Here is a 25,219-nt window from a genome sequence, read left to right as displayed (position 1 = left end):
TCAAACACACAAACAACGGTGAGACTGAAAAGAAAGGTCTTTGCAGACAGAAGAATAGAAGAAAAGATCATATTGGTTGAGAGCAACCAAAAGAACAATGACAAGAAGATCAATTTGGCAGCGTGGGAAAGCTAAACAAGGGATTAATGGAACTCCTCAGAATATGAAACGCCAAGGCAATTTCATATGGAAATGACGCTAAAGCTTCAGTGAAATATTTTCGTTTTAATTCCGCAGTCGTTTTCCAGAGTACACAAGGTTTTTAGGACGCGAGTATGAAGCAGCAGATTTTACTTTGCTCATAAATGCTGGGAAGGAACCTCCATTATGGGATTTTCACATTAATAGAAAACTTCCTAGTTAGTAGAAAAGGTGATTATTGGAAGCATTGAGCTACCAGCTGTTTGACCCACGCTCAAGAACACGCTAAGTGGGGGTTCTTGAACGTTGGTTTAGCCAATGTGTTCATGCTAGACAAGCGGGGAGGGGCTTCTTCTTTTTCTACTGTGCACCACTGCATGTCTCCAACCCACTGCAACTACATGTTTTCTGTCTGCTCCTGATTGACAACGATTTCAATAAACACTCAGAAATGCAATTTTAGGCTTAAATGCCTTTACACGTGTCCTCCAACATGACAAAAATGCTACAAAAACACATTTGCAATGGAGAGGGCCTAGAGGCTTTTATGTTTTGCTTGACACCTAATCACAAGTAATTTTTACTCTGTTGTGATAAAACTAAAGAAAGATGTAGAAATTTCAGATTTTTTTTCAGATTAAAAAAATATCCCAACTTTCGGGTTGGAAAAACATACATTTCCTCATAAATTTACATGTTTTAAAGTCGGACATTTACGACTTTAAAAGACGTAGATTTACGGAAAAAAAGGGCATATATTAATGAGAAAAAAGCCATATATTAACAAGAAAAACTACCAAAGTTTTCTTTTAACGTAAATTTACATACATTTACGAGATGAAAAGTCAGAAATTAACAAGAAAAGACGCTTGTCTGTTTACGTAAATTTTCTGTTACATTTTTTTGTAAATTTACAAGAAAAAACTCATAAATTAACAAAAAAAAAGCCAAAGTTTTCTGCTTACTTAAATTTTCTCTTAATTTTTTTTTTTGAATTTACGCAGAAGTCATACATTTTGAATATGACTTTTAAATATATAAGTTTACAAATTTATTCTCGTAATTTAACACTTAGAACCTTTTCCCTTACATATTCCCTATTTATTTATTTATTTATTTATTTTTATTTTATTTATTTTTAAATCGTCAATGCTTGTTTTATATTTTGTTGTGTTTTAATGTAAAGCACTTTGTGTTATATTTGTATATGAAAAGTGCTTTATAAATAAAGTTTGATTTGATTTGATTTGATAGGACTTTAAAGTTGTAATTAAAAAAATTGTTTTTAAACTGTTCCTAAAGCTCCGCCGTGCAATCAGAAAAAAAGTTAATGGAAATAAAGTTTTTCAGGCGTGAGCTGTTGAAGGGTCCAATGGAGTTGTGTTGATTTTTCTTATAAATTTGTTATTTTTTTTCTTTTAACTGAGCTAGAATATTTCTATAGGGGGCCGTAAGGGAGCAGAAGACTTTGGAAGGTTGGCAAATGAAAACAACAGAAAAAATGTATTTCAGACAGTTTTATTGATTTGGTGTTAATATTAAAACAGCAGTTCTGCAGTTCAGTTGCCACTGTTAATGCTCAGAAAACATGAATCTTAGTCAAAAATCTTAGTGATTTTGACTCAAATTTGATTGGGGCGAGTGGATAACAGGTTTACGTTATGGTTTTGTTTCCATACATTTATAATATTTTAATAATAGAAATGTTTTTTTTGTATTTGATTTCCTAATAAATTCATGAATTACTAACTTAAATACATTTATGTAAATCTATGTCCATTTTACTTTTCATTATCTTTGTTTTATTGCTATAATTACGTGAACTAATCCAATCAACCAATCAACAGGCTTGCGCAAATTTCGTCCTTTTCCATCTGTTGGATCACCTTTTCCGCTCTTGAAAAACTACATTTTAACCATCAAATTTGTGCAAATCTTGTGTAAAATGTTGGTCTGTTGTCCAGCTGTTGGAATCATATCCAGGATGGATGGTGAAGTAGAAGTTTGTGAACACTTTTGCGCGTCGTTCCTCTGGCCGCAGGGCGGCGCCGCGCCTCAGCGCATGCAGGCGGAGTTGGGAAGGGAGGAGGAGGCGGCGGCGGAGCTGATCCTCCACAGTCAGACCCCTCGCTCCTCATTTCCTTAGAGGAGAACCGACGGAGTCCTGCAAACGTTGGTTAGGCGGCGCAGCTCTCGCGTCGCTCTGCGGGACTGACTTCCACTGACTATCGGACCGATTTCACTGACAGCTGATGGCGGGGTTCGAGTTCTGCTCCTCCTTGAGGATGGGTTCCGTCCCGGCGATCTCCATCCTGGCTCTGTGCATCGTGGTTCCAGCCTTGTCCAGCTACATTGAGGTGGGTGTTATGAAATGGTTGTGGATGGGAGCAGACAGACAGTGGAGGCGCGTTCGTGTCCAATGCGTAAACAAGCGCGGCCGTTTGGCGCTGAGGGGCCTTTAAATAACTGCACGGAACCTGATCTGACGGAGCAGCTCTGGTTAAATAATAACCAGCTTGGCTCCAGCAGGTCAACTCGCAGCTTCAGGTCTGTAGATCTGTCCTGCAGGGATCAAAGCAGAGACTCGTTCCGGCTTGTGGAGGTCTGCAGGACCACCAGCAGCCGCATGCAACTAAGCTGGACACCACCTTCAAGAGGAAATCCTTCACCTCAGGACGGAGCTGAGGCTTTTCCTGTCTCAACAGGATGGGCCCTGCTCTCAATTTTATGACCCCCTAATCTGTGCTACACGACAGCTGAAAAGGTCACTACGACAAGCTGCTTTTCCAAACCCAAATCTGGCAGAACCGGTATGTGTGTTGCGGGAAAAACAGCACCAGAACCCTTTAGGAGTTTTTGTTTGGTATGAAATCTCCCACTGGAAGAACAAACCTGCCATTTTGTGTCTTGGTTGGTTGGATCTGTCAGTCCAGAGCAGAGGGACTGTATTATATTTAGTCCCTAACACAATCTGCACTCACTCTGGCACAGATTTGCCCCCCCTTTTTCCTTATCAGTCATCCACTTGTACAGTCACTAGCAGACTTCCGTGAGATGATCAATGGATAAAATCGATCGGTTTTCCTGATCAGACACAGAGATTAAGTGGAGAAATGAGTGAAATCAATGGTCAGGTTGGCTTCACTGCTGTGAATTATAATTTTTTTGGCTGGGGAACTAAAGTTGTGTTAATTATTATCCAGGTTATTTTAGAACATCTAGAGGTCGTTGGGGTTTCTGGTTGCTCAGGTTCCTGCTTCCATTGTTCCTCACCTCTAGCATGGAGTCAGCTGACCTCCGTGGTTCTTCCATTGTTCTGAACGGCTTGAGATTTTCCAGCTGCGCAAACACTGATACCTGTGTGATGGCTGGATGAGGAGGTTTTGTTTCTTCAGCTGGCTCCATCCTTTCACATGAGGGTCACATGCTGCAATATCTGGGGGGAGATGTTTCAAATCCATGAAGCAACAATCGGGGTTTCCTTTCCCTTGTGGAGAACCCAGAGCAGCAGGTTTGCCATCAGAGCTCTGGCACTCTGATATGGTTTCCAAAGCAGAGCCGGAAATCTGGACCAGTAACACATCTGTGACTTGAGCCGTCATAAAGACTCACGCTGGAGGACATTTTTCCTCCTTTCCCGAAACAAAAACAGCAGATTTCCTTGTATTCTGGGATTTTTTTTTTTTGTCTGAGTGGGAATGTGGGAAGAGAGTGTTTGCAAACATGCTGCAGGAAGAGTGACCACAGAGGGAGGAGGGCTGGTTGCAGCAATAGTTTTCCCTCTCATCCACACACGCTTTCATCAGGGCCTTTGTGGCCTGATGGTGGACACTTGCATGTGAATGAAAGCTCCGGTGTCCCCCTTTGTGGCTGGATCTGTCCCAAACAAAGAGATCATGAAAACCAGAGGAGAAACAAATCCAAGGACGATCCTGCAGGAAAACCACAACAACAATTACCAGCGGTTGAGCTTGATATATACCATACCATACAATCATCGTGGGTGGTGGGTCACAGTTTAGGCCTCCATTTGGCCGTTTCTGTCCTCTAAACAGAGTTTGTAGGTAAGCTTTGGAAAACCATGTCGGGATGGGGTTCACAAATCTGTTTGGTGAGAAGACATGGAAGCACAGGACATAGTCACATGTTCTTTCATGCTTTCCTGCCAAGACTCTTGTGGTTTGTTTTGGGCTCTTTTGAAACCGGTGCGATAGAACCTGCTTACATCCGGTAATCCGTACCGTGCCCGAGTACAATTGCACCCAAAGTGCGGTTTGTTTGGCAGGTGTGGCCCTTCTGCTCTGAGGTTGGGCACTGTTGGGTGAACCTTGAGGGGGCTGGGTCATGGTTCAGTGGACTATGGTGTGGTCCGGGTCTGGTGTGGTTGTAGCACACTTCTCCAGGGCTGGTCAGTCTCATAACAGGCTGTTGCACACAGCAGCTGTTCAGAACGGCCTTGCCAGCCAATCAGATTCTAGCAAACAAACCAAATTACAACATATAATCCAGCTTTAAACATCATGTTTTTGTAAATTTTGGATTTAACCCTTTAACATCAGAGCTATTGCTCCAAGATTTACATTCTTTGAACTACCGGAACTCTTCAAAAAAAGTAATTCCAGCAGAATTAGAAGTGGTATCAAACCTCTAATGTTGCAATGCGTCGCAAAGCCATTTTTTTCCACTTCAGAATCCGTTGGAACTAAGTTAAAAGCATAAACGTTAAAGAGTTGCGATGGTTTAAAGAGCGTGTGTTATGTACCTCTCAAAGGAGACATAATTGGTGTTAAATGGTAAAAAAAAGAAAAAAGAACGCCTGTCACGCAACTAGTGATATGAATTCTTACATTAAAAATAATCTGAAGACAATTTTTTTAGATAGAAAAATCCCAGCTCTACTTCCTCCCTGCAGATTTTACTTCAGAATCCGTTGGAATTACGTTAACTGTGTAAATAGTTGAAGAGGTGCATAGGTTAAAGAACATCAACAGAGGCAGTAACGCCTTTAACACTGGAGATGTCGCTGGTTACGCCTAAATAACACGCGCTCCTTGAACTTTCACGGGATCAACGTGAATCAGCTGATTCTGATGCTGAGAAAAGCGGCTTTGCTCAACTAATGTAAACGTAAAAAGCCGCTTTTCTCAGCTTCAAGACTCCGTTAGAACGTTAATTGGGTAAACGGTCGAAGAGTTACGGTTATTCCAAGGAAATCAACATTGAAGCCAAAGCAATTTAACTAAGGAAAGTATCAGTAAAAATCCATTGGATAGCAGTTAATTAAGCAATTAATGACTTTAATAAGCCAACCCTGAATTCATTTATATCTACAGGCTCCTTTTCAAAGACTTGGATCGATTCCGAATGACTCCCTACCCCCTCGGCTTATTCCTGCCCCCCTACAGGAATGAATTCGGATTTGGCCTAAGTGTTTTTGGTTGATCCATCTTGACGTCAGCATGAGTGGAAGCAGGAACTTTTGACAGGTGACTGTTGGACCCTCTGCTCCTCCGGGCTTCACTGGACGAATTCCAACATTCAGTCTTGTTTTTACTGCTTGTTTGCCCGTTTTCTCAAAGGCAACAAAACTAGATCCGGTTGATGTAATGCAAACTCGCTTAGTCATGTGACCATGTTATTTCTCTGCAGTGTGCTTGTTGAATTTGCACGCCATCTGCATCATTTCCGAATGTGTAGATTATAGCTTCAGAAACCTAAAAGCTCCTGTTTCTTCTCAAGTGGGATCTTCCTTAGCGTAAAGAACGGCGCTCTTAGATTCACTGGAGGACTACAGGACTCCTCTCCCACCCACTCTCTCAGTCACAACCTCATTTCTAACTTCAGAGCAGCGCAGGACTCTGACTCACCTGCGTGTCACATCAGGGACCGGGCTCTGATCTGCAGCTAATAGGGAGCAACGTCTGATTGGATGTAAACCCATAATCTCTGCGATTTCATCCCCTCCACGATAGCTTCTCCCCTCATCTGTAGGCTCCTTCTCCATCCCCGTGGTTGTCCTTCAAACCGCCTTGGCCTTTTTTTCCTCTCCGGAGCGAGTCCGTTAGCAGGCACACTCAGGGCTTATCCTAAGGATTTGAGCAGGGAGGCCTAATCGGGCGAGCCTTGTTCTCAGGCCTCACGTGCTCTGTGATCATCCCAAGCGAGGAGACCTGAAAGGTGTGTTTATCGAGTCCTCCTGCAGCCTGGCTCATCACATATTTATCTTCTCTTGGCGAGAGACTTGTGATGGAGTCGGCGGGTTCAAATCAACGCACCCTTGGCTGCACGCTGCTGAAGTTGCATCAGGCCTGTTGTCTGCAGAGTAGCATCAAATGCAGCTGAGAGTTTGCACAGATGTCTTTTTCACTTTTTAATCGGGGAGGCACCGCCTAAAGTGCAAATACTTTTTATTGTGCTGTGAGTGGCCCCCTCCCTCTAAGGAAAACTGCGTTGTGCCTCAGTCCTGCAGACGTCTTCTCTAAGAGTTTTTTCCACACATTACTGTTTGAGGGTGTGGATTAAAACCTGCCTGCGCCCTGTTTATGTATGCATTTGAGTCCCCGTGGCTCTGTGAGATACTGCTTCAGATGTTTTCTCCTATAAATAAAACAGCTGCTGTGCTATCCATGAGTTACGCCGCACTTGTGTTTCTGCCAGAGTCCTCCACTTGTGAGGAGGACTCTGCCTGTTGTCCCCTCGGGGTGCTTTTTTTCTTCCTGGTTTTATAGTTCTCCTTTTGCAGGATCTGTGAGTCATACTCGGATGAGGACTTTTCACTGATTCGGGTTGTTGTTCAAAGTGAAATGTGATGCAGACTGACATGCAAGAGATTGCAGAAATGCAAAAGCATAAATTACTCAGGTTGTTTTGTGTTTTGTTTTGTTTTTTAGCTCGTCTTCAACTGATTTGAACTCCTTTTCCAGGCGGAGAATTCAAATCCAGCAGGGTTTGTGTTAGTCTGGTGGAATTCTTTTTTAAATCTCTTCTGGCATTTGAGCCTATCGCTCTGTCTCTCATGAGTTCATCTCAATCTGATTATCTTTATTTTCTCCGCATGCGGCGCAAAAGGGAGGGATTTTTCCCCTCTACTCTCCCTCTTGGCGTCACTTCAGCAGCTTCGGACAAACGTGGTGTCTGTTCTTTTGTTCTCAGAAATGACTTGTTCCTCACTGAAAGTCCTGTTTGATTGCTTTTGTCTTGATAAGTCAGCTGAAGAAGTCTGATGCTGAGGAAATCTTCCTGTTCTCAGCAAAGAGAACATGCTAGATCCAACCTTTTTCTCATATCTCCCCTGTTTTTGTTTCTTTTTTGTTCTCTTTGTGTAGCAAAAATGCTCTAATCCTGACGGAGCTGAAAGGCAGCATATTTTTTTTATCTTGATCATCCTCGTTTGGGTTCCTCAGGAGAGCAGAGATGAAAACATGGAGAAGTTAGAGATGGAGGCATGGCAGTGTAACATAATACCCCCAGAGACGGCTTTGCTGCTGCTGCTTTTGCTGCTGCTGCTGGTGCCGCTGCTCAGGCTGCATGTTGACAGCGACCTTCTTGATACAGCACTTTCTCAAGGAAAGGCCAAGGACAAGATGCAGAAGCAGAGGACAATCCAGCTGCAACAAAGACACAACAACAGAGCTTTTACCCAAAATAACCAGAAGCGTGAAAGCCCTCCTTTGTGCCCCAAATTCGCTTCCCTTACAGGTTTGCAACACCCCCCCCCCCCCGCCGCCCTCACAGAGGCTGCAAACAAAGATTTGTTTGTTGTGTAATTTAGGGAGGAAAAGGGAAATTAATGTAGCCTGAAAACTGAAACTATGCAGAACTATGCAGCACGGCCGTACCGCTGATGTGATGGGGCGTCGTTCCGTTCTGCGTTGGTTCATTTGTTCCTCCATCAAGTCCTCAGTTACAGTTTAATATGCAGACACAAGAACGCTGGACGAGCTGAAAAACTGAGCAGAGGCGCACAATCATGCACATTATTTATAGACGACGTGTCTTGCAGAGGCAGTTTATCACAGATCAATAATCTAATCAATTGCCAGTTATATGAAACCCAGAAAAAAAACTGCTTAGTGCAGCAAAAGCACGTCTGTAATGATCCACATTGTTCTATTACCTCGATGCTCCGCTGCGTATGAAACGACGTGGAGCCCTAATGTGTCTGAGCCCTGACCCCCAACATTACCCTTCAAGTATTCAACTTTATCATCGGGATCAGATCGTTACCTGCAGGCAGGAAGCAGAGATGGGATTTTACAGCATTCCTGGTCTCGTTGTTTCGTTCTGGGAACATTTTTTTTTCTTCACAAAAGCTGCGTAGATGAATGCTGCTGCTGCACACCTTTTATCAGCTGCTTTGATCACAGATAAAAACCAATCAGGCGCTTGAGAGAATTCCATTAGCGCCATGAGATATGGAAGTCGCTGGGAGCATAAATCCTGAGCAGTTCGCTGTTTTTTTGTTTTAGACAAACCCATTAAGAAGTCATCCGATCATTGGCAGATAATTATAGAACCATGTGAGCAGGAAGCTGACTGGACTCCACCTTTATTGTTCTCACTGACTGTGAAGGTGAACTGGACCGAGTGAGTGTGAAATAGAAAATAGCTCCAACCATATCAAGTCAATTCAGTCCCCTTTTTTTTGCCAACGCTGCCATGTTGAAGCCAAATTTTATTAGTAATTGGCCTGACTCAGTCAATGTTTGCATGGCAACCACTCCTGCCTTTATTGTATTGATGCATCTGATTGGTCAGTTTATAACTTGAATATACTGAACTACAGAAAATGATCATGAAAATAAGATTTAGCAGGACCATGTTAAAAACAAGGAAGGTATTCAACAGTTCACTTTCCACACGATTCGGTTCGATTTTTGGGTCACGGTTTTGTCTTGGTTTGATAAATGATTTGTGTTTTGCAAAAAAAAACTATCTTTATTTTTAATTAGTTAAAGGCGAGTGACAATGAAGGAAAAGCTTTCAGTTTACTTTTACGAAGGCTGGTGTAATGTAATAAAACAATAAACCCCTCTTCAAACACACTGGTATGCAGCAGGGATGCAATGATTCACTTTCGGTTCAAGGGTACAATATTTGGTTTGGATTTCAACCGAGACTCTGGCATCTTTATCCCCTCCCCTACTTTCTTCCCTTATTTGTGTCATTTTTGTTACTTCGGTGGGGATTTGTCAGCTTTATTGTCATTGTCAAGTTGCTAGTTTCCTTCCAGATTCGCTCTTTGTCAATAAGTAAAGGCGTGGGCATGTAAGAGGTTTGGGGGCGCAAGGTCAGAGTGTTGACAAAAGCAAGTCAAGTGGACCTGCTTTGAAGTGGATGCTCCTGCTGGGAAGTCTGAGTCCCGTCCACATAGACGCAACTGATTAGCTGCTGGCCCCTGTGTGCCTCATTAGAGATATCCTTCACTAATCTGATTGAAAATCCTGGCGCCCTGCACCCACCAGGAGGCTGAGGGAGGTCAGAGCAGAGCTTAGCCACAGATAAGCACATCCACCTTGCATCTACCGTGCTCCACCAGTTAAAGATGGCTTCCGCTGCCTGCAGCATCGAAAACAAGAGTCTGCCTCTGCTCTGTGGGCGTTCGAGACGTCGTCTATTAGTCGCATATAAAACATGTCTGTAAAGTGTTGTGGAAAAATCAGCGGCTCAAACACATCCAGTGAATAACTTCTGAGATTTGATGTAAACGGTGGATTGTGTTCAATCATTAATGGTCGTCATGTTCTCTGGATTTTTGTTCTGCAATTTGAAAATCTTAACTCCTTGACGCTTGAGGTCCATGCATGTTTGATGAAGGCGGTGTGTATGATGTGAGGAAGATGGTTGATCCCTCTGTGCCTCATTTCTGAGGCGGATCGTTCTGTGATGGATGAGCTGCTCTGGGATAAAGGCGTTGCTCCGCATTGGATCCTTCCTTTCTCGTCACATCTAAGGTGGCATCTTTTAATTTAAAGAGAATGTATATTTGAGTACAATATCTGTAAAAAATGAAGGGGTTTTGTTTTTTCTGTGAACAAGCTTTACTGTGCAGCATTTCAGCAGTTACGTTGGTTAAATTAGTTATTTTTTCATTTAAATGAACGCATTTTGATCATAAACCAGGTGGTGTAATGATCTGCTGGATTCTCTGTGAAATCCTTTTCTGTCAGTTAATTGTTCAAAACCTCCTTCCAGCTGAACACTCCAGGTCTTTCCGTCCTTAATAACCTTCTGATCGGTCAGAGTAGATCCCATAATCAATGGGAGTGTGTAACTAAGCCGTTCTCACATCCGTCTCTCCCATGCTCATTTTTGCAGTTGTACTCAAATGCTTCTTCAAAGAATGTTTCACTGTAATACATCTCACAGATCACCTTTAATCTGATCAGCTCTCATCTTTGGCTCCATTATCTTCATTGTCACTGAACAGGACGAACACTTCACTGTTTTTGTGCCCTTTGGCAGTGCCGTCAGGGTAAACATGTTGTTGTCTCTCATTGACTGGATTCTTTATCAGCTCAAATTCGTTTGAGTTTACTGAGTCCATATCTTCCTTAAGCGGTGTGGGACGCCACATCGTGCCCTAGCATTAACCTATGGTGGGGTGAATCTGTGTGTGCCGGTTGGAAAGTCTCTTAAAATACTTAGGTTTCCTCCTCTCCCGCATAGGACACATGCTGCTACACTTGTCTTTACTTGGATATTTCCATTAAAGGTGGAATTTTTGGGGATTGTTGACTCTTAAATCGCCTCAAAGCTCATGTCTTTTTAGTGTGTGACAATTGGCTGCACGCCTATTCATCTGTCTGTGTTTCCATCCATTTTCCCAAACCGGCATCATTCCTGTTTGGGGGTTATGGGGTTGCTGGAGCCTATCTCAGCTACTGAAGGGCGAAGGCGGGGTTCACCCTGGACAGTTGGCCAATCTGTCACAGGGCAACGCAGAGAATCACTAAAACTCACCTTTAAGAACTATTTGGAGCACAGGCGTCAAACTCCAGGCCCCAAGGTTTCTTGGTTTCTGCCAAACCAGCATCCATCTGGAGTCCAATATCCCTGATTTAGAGACACCAATGACCCTTGAAAATTTGTTTTGGGTAGTGGTAGGAAACCAGAGATCCAGGAGAAAACCTTGGCATTCATGAGAAGTCCATCTCACCGTGAGGCGAGAGGGCAGCCCTGCTCTGATCATAATCAACCATCAATCCTTGGTCACATTTGGAACAAAGCCTTCCCTGATTCTGTTTAAAGGCATAACATAAAGAGCCACATTTTTGCACTTTTTTTATTTTTTATTGTATTTGGTAAGTGTCCGTGCAAAGCATCTATATGTACTACGACTGCAGTTTGGAGAACGTGGTTCCTCAGGTAATCGGGTAGCCAGCTCTCAATCCAATCTAGCAGGAGGAAGTTGAGCAAAAATCAATAATTATAGGCTTCAAATGTCCCCACTTTTAAGTTTTATCCCATAATTTTGCTCAAGCATGACTTTTAAAATCCCACCATCATTCGGGGGAATTTTCCACTAAATACATGTTGCACTGGTGCATCAGGATTTGTGTTTCCATAGCAGAGCCATAAGTCCCAGAAAGATTAGGCAGATCAGCGTGCCCCTGTGGGGAGAAGTTCCTCCTTTAGCAGCGCAGTAGCATGCCCATCAAGAATATTTATGCAAATCAGGCGAGACGGCACAGGATCATCTGCAAGATGCTGCTCGCTGCTATTTTCTGATGCTGACTCCAAACATATTAGAGGAAGGTCTGGCGTTAAAAACCATGGTCGATAGCTCTCTCCTTCAAGTGCTTTCGTAAGCTGCGCCTGGCTGCTGCCATTCTCCAAGTTGGGAGAACTTGGAATCCCCCCTCTGTGTCCTTCAGCTCCTCCTCCCTCCTGCACACGGCTCCATGTGGGCCTTGTAACAGCCCGATGTGATATTTCCATGTTGTCCTTGAAACTGCACACTCTCATTGTCACCTCACACCGAGCGCCACCCACAGCTTCTCCCGTTCGCACTCGGACTGCAGCACCAAAGTTGCCTCTAAAGCTGTCATTTTTCTTCTCTCCTCTCGGCCCATAGCCCTCCCCTCTTCACCTCTGCCTCCTTACTGTCTCGTTTGTCTTTCGCTTACTCAACAAGCCTGCGCTCATTAACTGAGGGGGAGTTCAGGGCGCAGAGAGAGATGTCAGCGACAGGGCTGGAGGCCCCGGCTGAGGCGCCCCGTTACCGAGGCTCCTTTATTGACAAGTCAGCCTGTCTGTCTGCCTGCCAGCCAGGCTGCTCCGTCCTGGGGAGCAGCTGCGTGGTGCTGCATGCTGATGAGCGCAGAGTCATCCAGGAAAATGAAAACGCCAGAGTGATTAAAGGAAGCAAGAGAGGAAGGAAGGAAGGAAGGAGGGGACGCTGCAGCAATGTGCTTTCCTTTACGGATATAAGGGGAGGAGGCGCATGAAGAAGTGGAGTTAACCTGGGTCATTTCTGTCAGATCCTCTCCTCAGCAGGAGGGATTAGACATCTGGAGAGCCGCACACCTGAATCTAACCCCCCCCAAACTCAGTTTTAAAAAGTTGGGAGTGCAGTACAACATGTGGAAAAACCTACCCCTTCATGAAGTACTAGAGTACTAAAATAGACTACTAGTTTAAAACAAGCCCAGCTCCAGTTAAGGTCCCACTCCGATTATCTTTTGATCTATTTTCCCAGTTTTCTTTAAATTATGATTATGCCATTTTTAGCCCAAATCAAAAAATGTGTGTGTTGTTTTCTAGGCCATAGTTTCTGCAGAGCAGCTGTAGTTCATTAGAAATTTCACACACCCCACCCAACATTAGCGGTGCAAAGATAACTGTTTGTCTGAAATGGAGGCATCAGAATTAAGCAGAACAGGAAGGTTTGGCCTGCCCAGTGTATATTCTACATAAAACATACAATCTGAATTTTCTTTAAATATATAAGGTACACTTAAAAGCTTTTTTTTTCTTTCCAAAAAACCAGCAGTGCGCCTTATATATGGAATAATTCTGGTTCTACCTACTGATGTTAAAGCAATTTTGAGATAATGTTCTGTCAAAATGTCCCTCTGTTAATTTTTTTTTTACAAGTACACTAACGTGGCTAGCGGTGTCAGACACACCCATCCACACTCACATTCACACCTATGGACAATTTGGAGTGACCAATTAACCAATGAAGCGTGTTTTTGGACAGTGGGAGGAAGCCGGAGTCCCCGTAGAAAACCCATGCATGCACGGGGAGAACATGCAAACTCCACACAGAAAGGTCTCCTATTTGTTTTTTTGGTGGGGGACTTGAACCGGGACTCCTTGCTGTGAGGCAAGAGTGCTAACCACTGCGCCACCGTACAGCCCTTGTTTTTGATGTGTTGCAGACAAAGTTGGGAGTTACATGCATTGTGAACACGCTAAAGCTGCTAACGTGTGACAAACAGGTTCTAGAATTGCTGTGAATGCATAACCTTCATCTGGACGTATCTCACCTAATGCGCCTTATTAGTTTGATGCACCTCATATATGACATAAATTCAAAAATAGAGCATTTATTGACATTAATAAAAAAAATTTGCGCTTCAATTTCTTCATACATGTCCTCCATCATCAGAAAAACATGTTTAAAACTCAATTTTCCAACAATTCGTCGTATCTGCTGCCAGAGCCCACCACCCACTTTCCCTGCCTCCAACACTGCAGAGATGCCCCCCCCCCCCCCATAAGCCAGACAGACCTCCCACCCAGCTCAGGGGCGCTTTTAATAAATGTGCTTTGAGTGAGCGGTTTAATTATACTAATGTGAATGTTACAGTAAATGTTGTTTCAGCTGAGCGCACAAAACCGGCGTGTTTCCGCCCGTTTCACGCCGCTCTGCTCGAGCATAAACGCTGAATCTGGTCAATGCTGAAAGCTTTGTTTGTCTTGGAGGTGAGGCCGTTCCTACCACCTATTCCAGACACAAACATCTGGCACAGGGGACGCCGGGCCCTAATCCGCTCCACACCACGTGCACCATAAGCCTGGATAGAGAGGGCTGAGAGGGGTCGCCGACTCACATGGATCAGGCCGAGTGAGACAGGCTGACAGAGAGACTGGGAGCCAGGTGGACACGGGTCTAAAGAGAGGTAGAGATGAGAGCTTTTAGTGGGAGAGAGCTTTCCCTGACAGAGGCTGCAAAACCCATAAAGCCAGAAAATGGACCACGTCTGTAATCACAGTTATTACCGCCAAAATGAAAAGCAATTATCTTTCCCCGGAAATAAGTAGTTTAAACTGCAGCGTCTTATTTATGCAATAATGCAGCTACTCTGCGTTGCCAAACAACAAGCGGTGGATGAAGTCTTTGCCAGAATTATCTCTTCATCTCTGCTGCACACAAACAAGCCCAAAACTCACTTACCGGATTTGTTTTTGGTGGAGTTTTAGTGATACTTTCCCAAATTAAATTCAATAAACGCCTCGTCAAGTATTGCAGGTATTAGCCAAGGATTTATAGCATCTTGCAGCGTCTTTATTTCCCTCTTTAAGCTTCACGCTCTGACAGCTTGTTGCTGTTTTATTACCAGGAAACACAGAGGAGCAGCAGATTTGTCATGAGGGATCATTACCGCAATGATTCAGTGAATCCCTGATTTATTGCTTAATATTCACGCGCCTCTTACAACATCTCGGGATGTCGACGGCTCCTCTCGTCTCTCGGATGAATACAAATTTTTGTGAAAGGAGAACAAAAGGGTGAACTGACTTTTTAGTCCACTTTTACTGTTTGCATACGGACTCAGATGAGCGGTGACCTGCTTTGTCTAAATGCAAATCCAGCCGATGGGTGTGTTGCAAGTTTGTCTGACTCGCAAGTGAAATGGTAGAAATGCAAAAGTTAATATTCAACTTACTCCTGGAGTCTATTTTGAGTAAAAGTGTCAAAATTATTGTTTGTTTGACTAAAAAAATGGATGGAAAAAGGTTTCATCAACAGCATTGTGTGATGCTTTGTGTTTTTCATCTGTTATTCAAAGCCTAATTATTGTTCAATTTAATTCAATCGTGTCGTTGCACTTCAAAAGATTCTGTTAAAATCCATTTTAACTGAAGGGAGAATTTTCAAATTGCATTCAGATTAGAATTTAAAAAATCTAGAAAGAGCTGAATTTTATTTTGATATCAGTTTAGTTTTAGTCCTTTTAAAAGAAAAAAATACACTGTAAGAAAAAAAAACAGAACTGTTATCATTTGTTTTTAGTTGTGAATTGGACAGAAATGCATCACATTATAAATATTTAATTTATTTTCTGTGTCAAAGGCTTTTTTAACTTGTATGACCCAAATACATTTTAAATTACCAGGAAAAAATATCGATTTACATAGAAAAAGTTTTGGTTCAACAAGAAGTTTAGCTTTATTTAATTTTTAAATAAAAACATAGTTTTTAGAATATTTGTTCTCTTAAATTACCTCTTAAAAACTGAACTTAATGTTGCTCACCCAATATTATGTTGCTGCAACATGCAGTTTTACAAACTTCATTTTAATTATTTAAATATTAAATGGTTTATTTCTCATATGAATCAGGTAAACAAATCCTTCATTGTTATTTGGAATCTTGCTGCTTCACTGTTATAAGATAAAAACGCTTGTTTTCTTATTTAAAAATGTGTTAAACTGGATCAGTTTGCTGATGTTTATTACTAAACAATTAATTCTAACAAAACCAAATAAGGCTCTTTTTTCTGCCCACTAATGATAAACACAAGAGATTTAAGTCATTGTGGTTTATTTCAGAAACGATTTGGTTAAAAAAGCCGTACAAAATCAATTTTAACAAGATAAATAGTTTTTTAGGAATTGAAGTGGACTTGTTTTTTCCAAGATAACAAGTAATTTAATATTTTTACTGCCTCTTTTTTGACTTTTTATTTGAAGTGGTTAAAATAGCTTTTATTGCTCGTAATCTTCTCATTTTTTCATAAATCCAGCTATCACACTCTTAGCTGTTCAGTTATAGCTTGTCTTGACCCCATTTCTAAATTCAGTGGCTAGAAACTTTTGGAAGAATAGACCCACAATGAGGAGATAAACTGAAGATGCCCAATAGCAGGTATTTTGTCGTTCTAGCCGTTTTATGAAAACTCAACATCCCAAGATTCTCTGCATGAGCTCTGAGCAGCTCCACCTGCAGAGGAACAGACCAGTTCTGTCTGACTGTCTGATGGGGAGAGACGACCACAGTTTATGTTTGCTGCAGAAGACGCTCCAGGCGGCGAGTCCGGCTGCCTGAGAGGAGGGGCGCTCATCCATCCTGTGTGAAATCACGGCGTTTGAAATGGCGTCCGCTGTCAGGAAGGGAGAGAGTCAGATCCTGATGTCGGTGCGTGTTCTCCGGCGGCAGTTCCGTGTTTCCGTCAGTCACGCTGACAAGATGTGCAGAGCGGGTGGAGAACGTGAAAAGACGGCCTTCGTCCTGTAATAAGTAATGAGTCTCACCTGTTCACACAGCTGCTCCGCTGTTTCTGCCCTTTGGTTGCCAGGTTGGACTTTGCAAGACTTAATGGGTTCTTTGTCTTTTTTTTTCTTCTGCAGCAAACTCACTGATTCATTTCACCTGTCAAAACAGCAAGCCTTGGATTACAGAACGTTTCTGTCAGCCAAAGGAACATCCCTTTATCCTTTCCTTTGTCTCTTGCTAAACTCCCTCCCCAGTGCTGTTTGACTGATCATCAGAAATGAGGTCAGGGCGTCCGGATGACTCACAAACCTTTTGGATGCCATCAAATTTGTACCAAACACAAAAAAGAAAAAGCAGATAACTTTAACCTCCCTAAATACAATTGGGTTCTGACTTAATCCTAAATCTCAGCTCCGTCTTAAAACTCAAACTTTTCTTTTACTGATTTAAAATAATTTTGTAAAGTTTGAAAAAAAAAGGTTTGGAATATGATCATCAGTTTTTCTGCTTTGTAACTCTGTGATCTGTTGTTGAACCGGTGAAGCAACAGATGATGCTGTTTCAAATCAGTGCATTGAAACATTAAAGCAAATTACTTTTAAAGCAGTCATAGGTCCAATGACTGCGTACAGTGGAGCCGGTTAAATTTCCTACTTCAGACAAATTGAAGCATTTTGTGGCGCAAGTACCAAATTTGGTTGTACCTTAGGGCCCCCTCTTCAGAAAAGCACGTAGTCATGAGAAAAATCAAAAATGGTGGCCATTTGTAAAGATATTGACTTTATTTTCAACGTAAATGTGTTTTTAAAGCATTTGTTGCTTTTAATTAAATTTTTACTCAACACTAGTAAGAAAGTGTTAGTTTGTTCACATCTACAAAAAGTGGCTCATAGGGCTAAGAAGGAGGGGCCAAAAGCTTTAAACCCCTCCCCATAAACTCTATAATGAACTCAGTGTTTGCCAGCGTTGATCTGCTGTAGTTTAGTCGATTCATCCCGCTGGAACACTGTAAGTTTTGTTCAGTGATTTCTGTTTTCAATCAGATATGTGAAAGAAATCTAAAATAACACTATAAGTCTTAGAAAGAAGAGATTATTAACAAACTAAATAGAACAAAAATTACAAAATGCTAAACGTTTTAAAAACTCACCATGCAATTCAATCTACCGCTCTGGCAGCATATTTGCTTGACTTTACATTCCTAATTTGACTGAAATTGCATAAAATGCCTCATAAGCAGGTTATTCCAATTTTCTCCTCCTTCTCCGGGTGGTACTTCCATCATTTCCCGTCCAAATCTCCTCTAAGCTCTCAAACACACAAAACCTCTTCAGGGCTCACTTCTGCAGCTGCTAATCTCATAAAACCTCATCTATCTTTCTCGCAGTTAAATATTTAAGAAAAAAAAATCTATTGGGGTGAAAAAAAATTGAACACAGCTTTCTGTCACATTTAGAAAAGTCTTTGGACACGAGGCAAGGGAGATAATTGGCCCGAAAATATAAGACAGATTTCTTGAATCTGATGGCAATACCATAGCACAACAAAATCCATAGCCTCCCATCTTCAACTGTACTTTTAGAAATTCCGAGAACCACAAGCAGTCCTGCATTTTATGAGCAAAGTGTTCTGTTTTAGATGATAAGGCACTATCAGGTCTTTAATATAGGATGGGGCTATACCATATAAGGCCTTATAGGTTAGCAGGAGGATTTTGAACTTGATTCTAGAATCAACTGGGAGCCAGTGAAGTGAAACTAACACAGGAGTGATGTGATCTCTTCTGCTAGTTCCTGCTAACAATCTAGCTGCTGCACTCTGAACAAGCTGGAGACTTCTTAAGGAACTCTTAGGACACGCTGCTAACAAGGAGTTACAGTAATCCAGCCTAGACGTAACAATGCATCACTTTTAGAAAGTATGTTTCTGATCTCAGCAATATTGCGCAAATACAAAATAAACAAAACAAAAACATCCATAGTTGTGTTTCTGCCAGGTAAAACTAAACTGCATCCACTGCAGCCTGGTATATAAATCTCCATGGGAAACGAGAAACGACCCTAAATCCAGCCTAATATTGCATTTCTAGAGGATTCTACCTTTCTGGTACATCAAAGACGTCCAAGTGTTTTAATCCATCTACGTATTATCCCAGACACTCCTATGTTATTCCCTGGAAAACTGTAGGAGCCACTCGTTTGTGCTGTACTGCCCCTGTGTCTCGATTGATGCACAGTCAGAACAGCTTGACATAGGGAAAAACATGTTTTCTTTAAAACTAATAAATGTTAATAAAAAAACTCTCTTTTAAAAAAACGGATGTTTCAAAAATGAAGCAAAATTTCAGTTTTTGTTCCCTGTTCTCTCGCTTTTTGCACCTTAAGGTTAAATTTTATCTGATCTTGTGTCGTTCCAGCTGCTTCACGTTTGTTTGCTCACACTGCCTGCAACAAAATCCTCTCAGAACTGGCAACCCTGTGCTCCAAAACCCAAACTAGGTCTTGGCGCTGCACACGTTGACTCTTTCCGCACCTTCTGAACTCGTGGCACTAACTTGCCATAGCACGCCTGGTGAACACTTATCACTAGTCGGAATTGAAGTAGTATCCATGGAGCCTTTCAAAACTTAAGCAGTGGCTTACTGTCTGTGACATTTTTCATGAACGGGCAGCAGCAGTGTTTTCTGGTAATGGGGAGTGACATTGCTGAACACACTGATGCTCACTGCCATGGCGATGGCCACGGCTTTTTGTTCTCGGAGGACAGAAATGGCTTTGTGTGCCGTGTGTGTGTCAGCAGAAACGGGGGCAAATCATCGGCGCTGATGGTCATTTTTTTACGTTTGATGCTGCGTGGAGCAAATGGGCCGGCCGCTGCTAAATGTTGCCCCCCTCATTCTCTCCTTCCTCCTGTAGCTGCTGCCTCCTCTTTCCATCCTCCACTTTTTTTTTCCTCCTCCCTTCATCCCTCTTTTCTCTCCATGTTCCTCTGTGTGAATAGCTTGGATGTTTTTGTGGACGGTTTCCATGGCGATGGGCCGTTTGAACAAGTCATCGTTTGCTGTGAGCCAGAAAAAGAGGCCATGCCTGCGACACACGGGCAGGATGTTCGTTCACAGCGACCTCTAACCAGCAGCCCTCCCAGTTGGAGGTTCATAGCAATCGCCGGCAGTCACCTGGTTTCCCTGAACCTTTTAGCAACTAATGAAAACGTATCACAAATTAGGTTTCAATTGTTTTCCCCCCACCACGTACTCAAAAGCTCACAGAAGTTTGCACACACCTAGCACCTGAATATAAGAACTTCAGGCATTGTGTGCACCTAACCCTATCTATTGCCTGCTAACTCCTCGAGCATCATTGGGAAAATTTGTTGGATTTAGAAGAAGTAGATTTCAAACTGTTTTCACGTGCTGAGCTTGCAAAAATGGCTCTCCGCTGTACTTTTTTTTACTGGAATATTGAAAAAACTCATTACATGAATCCTTGGCTCGAGCTGAACAAAAAGATTGAGTATACTATTTTCAGATCCTTTCAGTTTTTCAGCTGAAAAGCTTCAAAAAATTCCTCCAACTGGGCCCAGAACGGACTTGTGCGGCAGCCTTCCATTGAGTTTGGGGGATAGCAAAAACAGGAACAGACGTTTCTCTTCTGTCTGTTCCAGTCTGGCTGCGAGGTTAATGAGGTGAGCAGAGGTGACCGCCAATGATTGGAAACAAGCCCCCGTCTCTCCGAGGAGCGTTTTTCTTTAGTCACCCAGCAGCGTATCCCTGGGTTATTTGCATATTTAGCTTCACGCTTCCCTTTTGTTTCAACTGACTGGTTCATAAAAAGGAAGTGGACACTGACTTGTACTTGTGTACAAGATGAGCTAGGACCCCCAGACAGGGGTTCAAGCAAAACCGGCATTTACGGGAATCCAGCGTTCTTGAACTGCAGCCAAGTTTTTTCATGCTGCGAGTTCCAGAGAAGCCTCTTCAGATGGACGAGACAAAAGGTGGTTTCCAGCAGACCTGGCAGCTCATTTGCATTGCAGTCGCGGGGGTTGCCCTTTGAGTCCGACTCAAAAAACATGAAACTATCGTCCGTATTGTTCTGTTTTTACGGCCTGCACCTCGGCCAGATGGGGCTTCGTGTTTGGTCAGTTGGGAACGTCACGAGCATGACCTCTGCTGGGTGTTTTCTGATGAGAGGAATGGAGTTGTTCCAATATATAAGTAGTTTATCTTGGTGGCAAGCACAAGTAATTGCTAAAGTAAATATGTTTTTTTTTTTTTAACACAGTCCCAACTGCCCTTACGAGTGGACATGTGTTGTCTGCGGATAAAAAGCTGGCAAACTTGTGCGTGGCTTGCACGAAAATGTAAAACCTTAGACTGCTTGGTGAGCCCATGGAGCAATAATGTCCACATGCACACCTCGTGCATTTGGCATTCATGCATGGTCAGTAAGAAGCCAGTACACACACTTTAACGCTTGTGCTATCTTGTGGGGTCCAGATGACCCCACTCCCAACGTTAACGCGCCTTGGCACGTTGGGAGTGGGGTCATCTGGACCCCACAAGACAGTCTGCTGAACCTTTTTTCTTCAATGAATTGTGATCTTCACTGGTCTCCATGGATTACATGAAATTCTCTTCACCTTTGTCATGGTAGGGATACACCCCAAAAACCTACAACACCCGTACGGGTCAACCACTGAACGGGTGCATGTGACTAAGGCATAAAAAAGAAATGCTTCAAAATATGGAAGAAAAGTTGAATAAAACTATATTTTATTTTAATGAGTGTTCTTTCCTGATTGTTCTTTTCTTTCTCTTCTAAATTTCATTCAAGTTCTTTTATAGATGTAAGCTGTGTCATGAAAGTTTTCCTTATCAGTCACTGAAACCCCATTTTAGCTGACCAATAAACAAACGTAGCTAAAGAATTCTTTTCATGTGCCATAATACTTTTGTCTGACTGAACATTTTTTAAACATTCCAGAGCGTTCCAGCTTTATCTCGGTTTTGCAGGCCTCATTGTGCCTTTTTAAAGGCTCCAAAACTGTGAGCTCATGCAAACATCAGAGTCTTTATCTAAAAAAGCAAAACTGGAATTTTCCTTTGTTGGATTTATGGTTTTCTGTTGTGTCGAAAAAGCTAAATATGAAAATGGATTTGAGGAATAAATGATTGGGTCCTTGTTCCTCTGGGTTGGCTGCGCATCCTACTGCGTTGCTGTCGGCGCCGGCAAATGTCTGTCTTTAGTGTAGATCGTTTCATGTTTTGACACAATGACAGGTCTGAGCAGCTGCAGAGATATTGATCAGCACTTTTGGGTGTATTGTTTATGGAGGATATGAATCATAGGGCATTTACTGAATGAGGCGACAGTCGCAAGGTGCAGTAAAAAAACACGTGCCACCCTGAAGATAGTCCTAAAAGAATCCATTTCAGAAGCTGGGGGAGAGATTTTATTATTAGACTTTGTCTTCTAATTACATTATTTCCATCTAAGGGAGTAGAAAAAATCAATTCTGTGAAATATTGCAATATATTAATTGGCAATCGATTTTAAATGCAGTTGAAACAATTCCTATTTATAACATTTAGTTTATTGTCTTACTTTTGTGTCAGTCATTATATTTGTCAGAATAACTGACTAATATTTTATAATATTTTTCCTTTAATGCAAGTTATTAAAGCTATAAACTGATCAATTAGATGCCTCAGTAATAGCCTGCTGTCCTTCACCTAAATGTTTTATTGACAGGTTCTCCTGACCCCGGTTTCCGTGGAACATGCTTATCCCTGACTGGCAACAGTAGTTGCCATAGAAACTTCGACTTTGACCGACTCTTACCAATCACTATTGTCTGGCTCCAACATGGCGAGGCTGAAATTTGGCGAGTGAATTGGCTTCATTCTGCTGCAGCCAGACGTAACCCATGACATCACATGCGCTCAGTCCAGTTCTCTTATACAGTCAATGCACAACCAGGGGTGGAGCTACCCACACTTGCCTCTCTAATTTTTGAGTCCAAGTTGGTAGTAGTAGTTGACAAAGATTAATAAATCATGAAAACAAGCTCCTGCAAGCATTGGAAAAATAACAGAAGCAACATTTTTTAATGGAATAAAAACGACAACAATAGAACTGCTTGAAAAACACATTTTTGATCCTTTCATTTGTAACGACATTCCACTCTGGTGTTTTGTCGCCCTTCCAAGGTCTTCGCACCCCCCAATGTTCTAGCTCCGCTCCTGAAAACAACGGATGCAACACCAACCGGCTAACTGCAGGTCTCAAACTGACCCATGATCGTGCTAAATCTGTCAATTCCCCATCGGGCTCCACACGTGTGACAGGAATAACCCAGTCTGTCCGTAATTCTACAAGTAAAGACATGCATTCTCTTAGTGTGGTTTTTGGAGAATGTTGCAGATGTTAGAGCCCCGTCATTCCCAACAACTCATTACATCCAGACCAACTGTCAAAGTCCTACTCTGCTAAAACAACTGAAATATATTGTGTTGTGAGATGTAGCGTAGCGCCAGACTCTTACCATGTGTGTGAATGTGTGTGTGACTGGGTGAATGGGTCTGTGACTGTAAAGCGCTTTGGGCCTTGTAGGTAGAAAAAGCGCTATATAAGTATACGCCACTTACCAAAACACAGCCTTATTTCCATCCACTTCAACGCACAAAGACTTTTTGTTGAATGCAACAAAACACTTCACTAAAAACCATAGAAGGTGTTTTTTGTTGTTGCAGAAAAATCAATTAAAAAATGAAAAAGTGTTTGGAACAAATCAGACGACCAAGTGCTTGAAATGTAGAAGTGTATCAATGAGAAGCACTTCAAAAATCCAGCAATCCCTGTGATTGCCTCTGGTTTTTGTTGCCTGGCAACCAGGTGCGCTCATGAGATCACATGAAGGGCTTTTTCGGTTGGAACCAATGACCAATGGCTAGATTACCCCCTAAGTCAGCCACAGGAGTATGATTTGCAAAACTGGAGCCTGAGGTGGCACATTTACTCTAGCTGACTCCGCCCATCTCAACAACCTGACAACAACGGGGAAGTGGGCGGGCGAAGTAAAGAGCCTTGTTAAATCCACCTGCCAATCAAACTGGTGTAAAATCTGATGTTTTAACATTTTATTGGATGAGACTTTGCTCCATTTTGAAATGTGCATCCAGTGGTTTTTGGAGGAACTGCAACATTTCCTACTTCTATGTTGGTGTCTAATTCAGGAGAGTTGCTTCAGGGGCTAACTTGTAAAAATGGCAAATAAATTCTTAGAAACCCTTAGTGTGAGCTCCGTTTCCTCTTCCTTTCAGGATTTTTAAATTAGTCAAGAAATTTGAATTTTGGCTTTTAGGTGAAGCGTCCGATGGAATATTAGAGTCAGCCACAAAATCTAGTGATTGAATCTGGAGCTGCTTTTATAAGTAGAACCATTTCACCCAAATTAGACCGGTCGACACTGGAGCTGATTGCACTGTGGCTTTTTTATATGCAACATGGGCGACGGACCAAAACGTGTCAAAAATATCAAGCAGGCGCCGCTGTGCTTATGAGCTCATCTGGCAGCAGAGAAATTGAACTCCTGAGTTTGTTTTGGCTCATGTGCAGGTCTCACCTGCGTCTTTGTGCTCATCAGAGCCTGCCCTGTCATGCTTTTCCGTTTCTGCTTGGTCACTGCCCATTGCTGTCCCAATTGGTCCACCAAGAATCACAAAATACCGGATTAGCTCCTTTGGACTTTGACCAGATGCTATGCGGTGAGCCAAACACCATCCAGGTGTCTCCAAACCTCATTGAAGAAAATCCCAGTTGTCCGTTGTGGTTTTTTTTGGGTCTGCGTGTTTCAGATGTCAGGCTTCACATCCTTATTTTCAGAACTGTTAATGAAAGCCATTTTCTGCCTTGTGTTGTGAAGCTGCGATAAAACATTCACCACAGGCTTGGAAATTGCCCGAGCTGAATTATCCATCACCACAAAGCCTTAATTTGCTCTAGTTTTGTTGTGATTAGTCGTTCTTTCTGTGCAGCTGCGGCGCGTGCAGCCTTTTTCTCGTTAAGGCTCTCGCTTCCCCTTGACTCAGTCATTCACTCTCAGCAATTGAAGAAAGTTCCAGAAACACACCAAGCTGAAAAAGAGTCAAAAAGACAATAAAAAAGGAGAAAATAAAACACGGAACCTTCCTGCACTTCACATTTTACACAGGTAAAGTCATACAAACAGTTTTTCAGTCAGAGCTCCATACTTTCCTCTACAGCTATTATTCCCGGCGAGTTCGAGGCCAAATTTGGCTCAGGGCCCCACAGAGCAGACCAATAAAAACATGTTTGTGTGCTGGAGGCAGACTGGGACTGCAGCAGAATAACCGTTTGCAGCGCTGAGCAAAAACATGCCGAGTGATCTGCATCCCACGCAGCATTTTGACGAGCATCTGTGGCAGCAGGCCTGCCTCTGCTCCTTGCGCCTTTCTTTGTAGCGCTGCAGTCTGCTTTTTTGTTAGAACCGCATTCAGGCGTTCACCGAAATGGATGGAAAGACGGTTTTGTTTGCTTTCCTGAGCTCTCTTTTATCTCCCCGCATCTCCCTTTCCCCCAGCTTCCACCTCTCTGGTCCCCCTCTCTG

The 25,219-nt window shown here is 42.6% G+C and overlaps 1 protein-coding gene across 5 annotated transcripts in view; it reads left to right on the top strand.

The window, feature by feature from the left end:
- Nucleotides 1–2,206: 2,206 nt before the first annotated feature.
- aplp2 (amyloid beta precursor like protein 2) overlaps nucleotides 2,207–25,219 on the top strand; it is a 62,630-nt gene continuing 39,617 nt past the window's right edge. For all 5 annotated transcript variants that reach the window (XM_011482280.2, XM_020708079.1, XM_004075268.3 and 2 more), the window contains exon 1: nucleotides 2,207–2,498. In XM_011482280.2, the coding sequence (XP_011480582.1) occupies nucleotides 2,394–2,498 (105 nt within the window). In that variant the 5' untranslated portion in view covers nucleotides 2,207–2,393. The remainder of the gene's footprint in view (nucleotides 2,499–25,219) is intronic.

This window comes from Oryzias latipes, chromosome 13 (assembly GCF_002234675.1).
Source record: "Oryzias latipes chromosome 13, ASM223467v1".
Lineage (NCBI taxonomy): Eukaryota > Metazoa > Chordata > Actinopteri > Beloniformes > Adrianichthyidae > Oryzias > Oryzias latipes.
Note: the sequence above shows the minus strand (reverse complement) of the source record. Positions and strands in the feature narration are given on the sequence as shown.